This window comes from Bombyx mori, chromosome 20 (assembly GCF_030269925.1).
Source record: "Bombyx mori chromosome 20, ASM3026992v2".
Classification (NCBI taxonomy): domain Eukaryota; kingdom Metazoa; phylum Arthropoda; class Insecta; order Lepidoptera; family Bombycidae; genus Bombyx; species Bombyx mori.
This window is the reverse complement of record NC_085126.1, coordinates 7,673,570-7,682,382: the sequence shown is the minus strand read 5'-3', so window position 1 is coordinate 7,682,382 and position 8,813 is coordinate 7,673,570. Positions and strand designations below refer to the sequence as shown.

At 31.3% G+C, this 8,813-nt stretch overlaps 1 protein-coding gene across 2 annotated transcripts in view; it reads left to right on the top strand.

Annotated features, from left to right (window-relative positions):
• The first annotated feature begins 218 nt into the window (after positions 1-218).
• The window catches only part of LOC101740505 (zinc finger protein ubi-d4 A), a 34,832-nt gene continuing 26,237 nt past the window's right edge, over positions 219-8,813 (top strand). For both annotated transcript variants that reach the window (XM_004927497.5, XM_012691519.4), the window contains exons 1-6: positions 219-316; positions 460-569; positions 731-824; positions 1,355-1,532; positions 1,843-2,046; positions 2,593-2,674. In XM_004927497.5, coding sequence (XP_004927554.3) covers positions 222-316; positions 460-569; positions 731-824; positions 1,355-1,532; positions 1,843-2,046; positions 2,593-2,674 — 763 coding nt within the window. In that variant the 5' untranslated portion in view covers positions 219-221. The remainder of the gene's footprint in view (positions 317-459; positions 570-730; positions 825-1,354; positions 1,533-1,842; positions 2,047-2,592; positions 2,675-8,813) is intronic.

Here is an 8,813-nt window from a genome sequence, read left to right as displayed (position 1 = left end):
GCTATGAATTTAAAACTGCTATGAAAGGTGTGTAATAAATTAAACATTTCTTGGTATCAAACAAGTACTGAAAGTTTAATTTCGACAGTGGAATGTCTCTCACTATACCATTTCGTCCACTAAAACTGATGAAAAAACAAGCTACAAATATTACATTATTTAGTAGAAAGATAAGAATATGTAATGGCAACAGAAACGGAAGTCTTCAAATCAATATCAATATGTCAGGTGATGTCACTGAATCGGCGTCTGCTAGTAAAATGGCGGCCGCTGAGATTCAGATAGTAAATCCTCAAAATTTAACAAAAATCGAAAGGTATAAATAACTGTGTTTAATTCAATACTGTATTTCAATGGTCTAGTGTTTAAAAATCGTGATTAAAATCTCAGAAATTTGTATAATAATTATAGTGTGTTTTTGATGGTGTAAACAATTCATTTTAACTTGTGTTTTTCTAGTTTTCTCCATGATCCGAGTTATAAAGAGATCATTGAGAATTCGTCCACGTTCAACTCGAGATTATGTGCGGAAAGGAGAATGCGTATGCCCTTCATTGACACGCAGACCGGTGAGTTTATCGATTTTTGTTTACGGACATGTTTTGAAGTATTACTCTCGTTTAGAATAACAATAATATATTTTTTACGTTATTCAAAAACTTTTGTTATTAATATCGTGAAACATACTTTGTAAATTCGTGGCATCGTCGTCATGTTTTAAATATTGTAGGTGTCGCTCAGAGCCACTGCAATTTGTTCATGACTAGGAGACAGCGTATGCCTGGTCAGAAAGAAGGTCAAGTCTACACATATCCAGCGCAAAGGTAAATACCACCCATCTATACGCCATGTGACTCAATCAGACTTGTATATCTCTAATAGGCTTTTGTATAGGTGAAATTGGAATTTGTTATCACATTCAAAAGTGAAGGATCAATGTAGAAGATCTTTCATAATGGATTTTCTACATTGGTCCTTCACTTTTGAATTGTAACATGCACCTGATTGATTTAAATCCAGTAGTCATTTAAATTTATTTTAAATAATGTTTAAATCAAAGTTTTATGACAAATAGTGATACAATATTTCTATAGAAGTTCTTGCTTCAAGAACCTTTATTAGCGCTTGAAAAATAATAAGTTTTGGTATGATAATTGTAGAACATTTATGTACATTTTAATACAATTCCAGTTCACTACAAATTTTTAAATAAATATATAACTTTGTTAAATTAATTTATGAGTTATTATTTAACCAAAGGCAAATCTAAAATGTTAACTGTATAGGATGAACAAAGAAATGCACAGAACTTTAGAAATATACATGTACAATTTGACATTTTGATGTAAAACAGATGGCGGAAAGCTCGACGTCAGTACTTGACAATGTCATCAACTAGATGGGGATGGAACAGGGCAGCGGATCTAGCAGATAATACTGGTGATGGAGAAAACAGTTCAGGCTTACCTGATGCACTAGGTGGAGATGACAGTAGAGATGGATCGCAGACTGCAGCAAAAGATGATCCAAAGGTAAAAAAATTGTAGTGAAATGAGTTAGTGACCACGCAGATGTTCAAATTGCACAAGGTGGTGAGTTGAGGTTTATCCTTGTGGTGAGATGAGATGTAACTCATGTTGATGAATGTTAAATGAACAACCTTAGATATTTAATAAGTTTTCAGTAATTATAAATAAATATCCAATGCTATAAATATAATTTTTATGTTATTATTTGATTTCTTGTCAACAAAACCACTTGTCCAAAAAAAACATAAAATCATGTCATTTTGGAATACCTATTTTCTGGACATTTAAATTTATATCCAGATTAACATTGTAGGAATGGTTTTATGATGAACTGGCAATGGAGGAAATGGAAACTGGAGAAGAGCCTGAAGCAGAGTCAGATGAAGATTATTATGATGATACATACGCAAATAGGCGCAAACGTCGTGGTGGAGCTACGCCTACTGGACCTGGTTCCAGGGGAGGGAGAACAAGGAAATCTCAGCCTGATGATACACCTGCTAAAAGGGGCAGAGCAGTGAGTGAACAATTTTTTTATTATTATAATACTATTAGATTCTATGATGTGGTTATTTATTTGTCAAGTGCAAATTGCACAGTTACTTAATTCTTATAGCATGTCTGAAGTGGAAGTAAAGTATGTATGTCTAAGAACACCTAAATAAATCTACTATTATAGAACTAGTGTAGGCAGATGAATTTTATCCACATTGAGACATGTTTTCTAAGTATCACATTCTATAGTGCGCACTCACAAGACGCCCTACCATCAGTTAAACTCATTATTCAAATGTTAAGTTCTCTAGTTATTTATTAAATCCTACCATTAATATTCTTGCTGAATATGTATATTGTGTTGTCTGTTGTTGTGTTGTCCCAGAACAGGGAGGATTGCTAGTGCAGTATTTATGTCTCGCAACAGGTGCTGCCCGAGTACTTTAAACAAATATGACTCTTTCGAAATGTGGTTGTTTTTTTACTGGTCAAATCTATAACTGTAATTTTCGTTTTTATAAGAATAAAATCTGACACTCGTAAATGAATGTAATGTTCCTTCGTCCAGGGTCGAGGACGGCGGCGTGCGGGTCAGGGCACGCTGCCTTACGAGGTGCCGGGCGACGCGGAGAAGCCCTACGGCTGCGAACGTAAGTCTCGGAAGCGACACTAAATCCCTCCCTGCCTTGACTGCCCAGGTCTCACTAGTACTCAATTTTAAAAGAATTATTAGAGGCTCGCTTGTACTCAATACCTAAATTCTTGATCTTTTTATATTAATCATAAATTGAATTAATCATTATAAATATACAAATTTCTATCAATATGCAGATTTTAGGTTGGTATCAGTTAGTTAAAAATGGCATTTTTATAATTTTGAGTAGATTGCTTAATTAATAATCGATGATCTGATGACATAATCTGACGATGCGATTGCACGACTCTATCATCCATTGTTCGATTGTTAATTTTGCATTACAATTTATTATTACATTAAAACAAAAATTGAAACACTTCATAGATCACAAACTGTTATTTCCTTTTAGAATCCCATGATTCAAGGTTACTTTGGTGCAAGTGAGTCTCAAACAGTTTAGGCGACAGCACATTCATTGAACGTATGACAAATTTTTTAGTATTGCCAGAATAAAATATTATTGAGAAACAATTTAGCTAATTAAAAATGGCAACACTTAACAATTTGTGACACTAGATTCAATCGGCAAATGTAATATGATTGAAAATTTAAAAAAAAACAAAACTACCTAGAAAATTGAAATAAGGGTGTACCCTACAAAATGAACTTGTTACATGTATATGTAAAATAGTTTAAAATTAACAGAAGAAAACTCGCATAGATCTTATGATATATTGATAAGTGACCATTTGAACATAGACCTTTAAATACGCAATATAAATGCCAATAATATAATATACCCGTTATTAACGATATGTATAAACTTAAATATAAATTTGGAAAATTCTGTTGTTACTTGACTATTGAAATGAGGCCGTAGTAAGACCACTTTAAATTTCTTTTTAATTGATAAACTAGTTATTTATATTTGGATCTAGATAATTTAATTAAAAAAGTTTTAATTTAATTGAAATTATAATTAATTATCTAGATTAATTATCATTTCAATTTAGATAGTTAATTATCATTTTAATTAAATTTAAGCTTCAATTTTGTGTGTGTGAAGTAGCCATAACCCTGTTTTTTCTATGGTTCTTGAATTACACTACACGAACAGGATACTTTGTACTAGAGTCATAAGATTGAATATATTTTTTTCAACTGTCAAACTTCTAATGCTCTTAATGTATAATATATTACATAATTATATATGTATAATTTTTTGTCCCTTTTTGGAAGAATTTTTAGATCAAATTATAAAATGAAATCTTATCATACAAACTGTCTTGTGGATTAGAATGAAAGATTTGAAATCTATTTGAAAAGTTAATAAGATCAATATTGGACCTTATGACTCATGTCTGGAAGTATCAGAATTAGTTGACCGGGCCTTTAATGATAAGAAGATTTCAAGAAACCTTATGAAAACGCCACTGGCTTCACATTAACGTAATTGCTTAATAGCCCAATATCAACTGGCGTATATAGACGCATTGTGTTTGAATTTGCAACACGGTATGTGTACGGACAGGACTATAAGTATATTTACTTATTTGATTTCAAGGAATAACGTTTACCTACTATGACGTCATGATCATTTTGTAATGAACATTGCTCTATATGGTATTAATTGATGTAACAGGGGAAATATTTCCTGAAATCTATCTGCCTGTACACGTAATAAATAAATATACAAAAAAAATTATATATATCGTTTATAAATGTAAGGATCACTTAGTTCATAGTGCCGGGCCAATGAGTAGTGTTGTAAACTATTTAGATATAATGGCGAGCAATATTGTAGAGATTATGTTGGACTACACATGGAATTGTGTGTTGTTTGCATATAAACAATTAAATTAGAGGTCCCGCAGTACTCGAAATTCGACTATAATTAATTGGAATTGTAAGTTTGTAACTATTATGATTGTATTTTATACTTCTATGTTCACAAATTTCGCCAAGGCTACACTATAAAAAATATTAACAAAGACAAACAATATTTAATCTATTCTCAATTTGATAACAGACGTCAAGAACAAAAGTTTGACAATAAATAGTATGCATGCGTGTGTGCGTCAAATACATGGTATGTAGTGTGTGTAATACTTTCTTTATTGATTTAATGTATCTTTTATGCATTATTTGAAAAAAATATTAGCATTGTGCACTGCTTCTCTATATTCTCTATAAGTGTGGAAAATTTCATACTCCTCCGTCCGCGCAATTTTCGTAAAAAGGGATACAAAGTTTTTGCTTCACGTATTAATATTTAAATTAAATAAGAATATTTTTTAAATTAACTCTGAAATTTCTCTGTGAAATATTGAGACTTGGAATTAGTTTCTGGTGGGTGGACAAGCTCATAGTTTTTCTCATTTTGAGTAGTTATCAAAGTTGATGGACAACATAATTTGAATGAATTCAATTTTAAATGTTGTCTTAAGTGTCAATTGTATATTATAGAGGCTACAGGAATAAAAACTAAAGGCTTCCAATAGGTAGTTATGCAAATTTATAAGCTTTTCGTGCTTTAATCTCGCGAATACAGGTCAGAAATAAATGTGAATCTAAATTATTTCTAGAAAGAGATTTTATCTAATAGTGCTTCAAATGGCAAAAGTTTTTTTTAAAATGCTGCCATAGCTTTATTTCCCGAAAACTAGTCACGTTCCATTTTGTCGCTTTGATAGCTAGATAATTGTACGAAATTATTTCACTTGGATTATCACAAAAACAAATACGCTTTAGTCCGATGTAAAATGCAAAAGACCACTGAGCCCCAGAACCTTCTTCATTAATCATTTTCAAAATGTATGTAAATTTTATTTGCTTAACAAAATAATGTTTTAGCATTATCACACACACACACACCCAGGACACAGTTTACATTAAATTAGCGTAAATTTATTTTTAGAAAAAAAAAGTTTTTTTTTCTTTTTTAAATTTTTATTAATTACTAGCTGACCCGGCAGACATCGTAATGCCTCAATCGATAAATAAAAGCCTAAACTGTTGTATAAAATAAACTTAAAACAAACAAAAGGAATCGGTCCGACACATCAAAGAAAAAACAAAATTGTTATTTTTATTTAATTCGCATTTTCATATTTATCTACCTTTTAAACCTTCGCTGGACTTCCACAAATAATTCAAGACCAAAATTAGCCAAATCGGTCCAGGCGTTTTCGAGTTTTAGCAAGACTAACGAACATCAATTCATTTTTATTTATTAAAATTTTAATAATTTAATATTTTTTTTGTTAGTTACATTAAAATATATCTATATACTACTGGACTATTTATATACAGTATATTAGAACAAATACAGTAGAATTTCACTACTAACTCATCATGGGTATTTGTGAGTCGGGCCTATAAATTTTTTTTTTAAACACTTCGTATTTAATATGCAAACAACACGCGATGGCATAACGGAAATGAAATGTTATATCGCGAAACATGCCTTTCAATTGTTGTGTATTTTACATTTATATGTATTATAGTGTGTTTAGTGTAGAATTATTATTATATGCTAGTTTTTAAGCGAATCTCCACGTAGTCTTAAAATGGTAAAAATATCGGAACAGTGTAGAGAACTGGCGGTCGGTTCACGACTCGTTTTAAAATATAATATAAATTAATAATATTTATTATTATCATTATTATTATTAACTTATTTTCAGAGATAAAAAAATGATGTGTCCACGTGTGACAGTCGAAATTTGATTTTTATTTTATTTTTTATTATTGCTTAGATGGGTGGACGAGTTCACAGCCAGGTGGGCTTTTGGGTTTTAAGTGGTTACTGGAGCCCATAGACATCCACAACGTAAATGCGCCACCCACCTTGAGATATAAGCTCTAAGGTCTCAGTATAGTTACGACGGCTGTCCCACCCTTCAAACCGAAACGCATTACTGTTTCACGGCAGAAATAGGCGGGGCGGTGGTATCTACCCGTGCGTTAAGAGGTAATAAATAGTTCTCTGATTATCTACTAGATGGCGACTCGTTCTCTCGTTTTTCTTACCCCAAATCCGGATCTAGATCACAAGAACAGGATGGGTCCTTTGTATTCAAAATGTATTTTTTTAAGTTGTGATTAAAATTTTGCTCTAGTTTTGTATTGAAACGAGACGTGAACCGAATAAGATGAGGCGAGTTATAGTGAAAAGATAAGTCTTCTTTCTAAAACAGTCACATGTGAAATCGATTGTTTTCTGTCTATTTAAACTATGATATTTATTTAATCTCTTGAGGGCCCCTATCCATGTAAGAAGATTGAGTACTACGTATAATAAAATTACAATATATTAATATTTAAAAAAATATCAAATTTATACAACTTCAAAGACAAAATTCATCACTATTGTGCTTCAAATATATTATTATTAACTTTTCATTAATGCTCGATCAGAAAAACTGATTGTTTGTTTTAAACTATATTGTGTCAAATTAAATTAAATTCTAGTAGAGTCGCTTATAAATTTATTTACAAGCAATATTTATTAAATTTGGTTTTGTGTTAATGGGGCTCATTTGTATACAATATTTTGGCACAATTAATTTTTCCAAAAAGTATTGTGGACAGTTTAAAGCATCAATCTATCAATCTATATTATCTATCTTCCTCTTTTTCTTTCGGAAGACATGGCGCGGCTTAAAATGACGGGTGTGTCTGATAGTGTTGTCAATTAAAAAAAAAACAAAGTTCAAAATAGATAAAGAATAAAACCAAAACGTTTTTTATAAAATAGTAATACACTGCCAATACATAGTTGAAACTAGCAAACACATAATGGTATATATTACGTATTCGTGTTGTAGGGATTGACCTTGACTGTCACGCTCAGATCGAGTTTTTATATACCAAACGTACAGGTTGAGAAACACTGGTTGGTTAGAATTAAAAAATAAATAGTACTGCCTTAATTTATACTTTAGCGACGGTACTCAAAATTATAATGTTCTAAAAGTAATTATGGTAGTTTTCCAACTACAGCACAAGAGCGCATTATGCGGCATAATGCTCAACGTTGAATGTTCCAACGCTTCGCGCAATCGAGCACTCTCAAAAGTACTGCTCTCGCGTGATACTCGCAATCGATACCGACTCAGTGACAGAAAATTTGACAAGTGTTTTTTCTTTAAGTTGGCATTGATCGAAATTTTGTTTATATTATCGTTAGTAATATTATTTAATGTTGAAAAAAATTGTAAGGCTTTCGTTTCGTCGTAGTTTCTTAGAAATAATCAATGTTAATTAAAACTGTGCTAACTTAGTGCACTCTGCTGATGCATTTGAAAACTAATTCACGTTCCAATTAAGCTTCAGCATAATTTGGCATTGTGCGTCACTGAGTCGCATTATGCTCTCTGTAATTGGAAAACTACCTATAATTTGCTTTGGTTGTGCGGTGTGTCTCTGTGTGTGTGTAAGTTCATTCGTTAGCGTCGTGAGAACACGGGAATCGGAAAGCTCTTTTTTTATTTTCGTGTTATTTTTGAACATACCTTTTTAGGTATCGTTCGAAGTCCACGGATAATCTTAGTGTGTACTAGAGAGTGGCACAAGTTTAAAAAAAAACAACAACAATAAACCATTGTTTGAAATTTGGCAAATGGTTTTTGAACGAATATCCATATCGACATTTCTCACTTTTTTACTTTTAATCCTGTAATATTCTTACTTCGGGACTTTTTGTCAGAGTTATTAATTTCAATCACACTAGGTTTTATTTAGTTTATACTAAGCCTAAATGTAGCGGTTTTTTTTCTTCGAATTTCTATAACAAATTCTAAAGTTGCAAATATGTACTTGCGACTGTAAAGCGATGTATAAGCTATATTATAGCTTTATTATAGCTTTAACGAATCATGTCAATCCTTTGCTTTGTTTCCACGTAAAATATGGACAAACAAACAAACAAGCAAACACGTTTTCACATTTATAATATTAAAATATGTTTTTAATTAATAAATAGTATTTGCAACTTTATATGGACAGACACAGCTATCTTTTGAAATCTACACACTACATACATAAATACATACTGAAAGACACCCTGTAGGTATGACGAATATGAAATTCGGTAATTGATTATTTGAGAATTTTATAATCTTTTAAATCTTGATAATACGAAAATATTT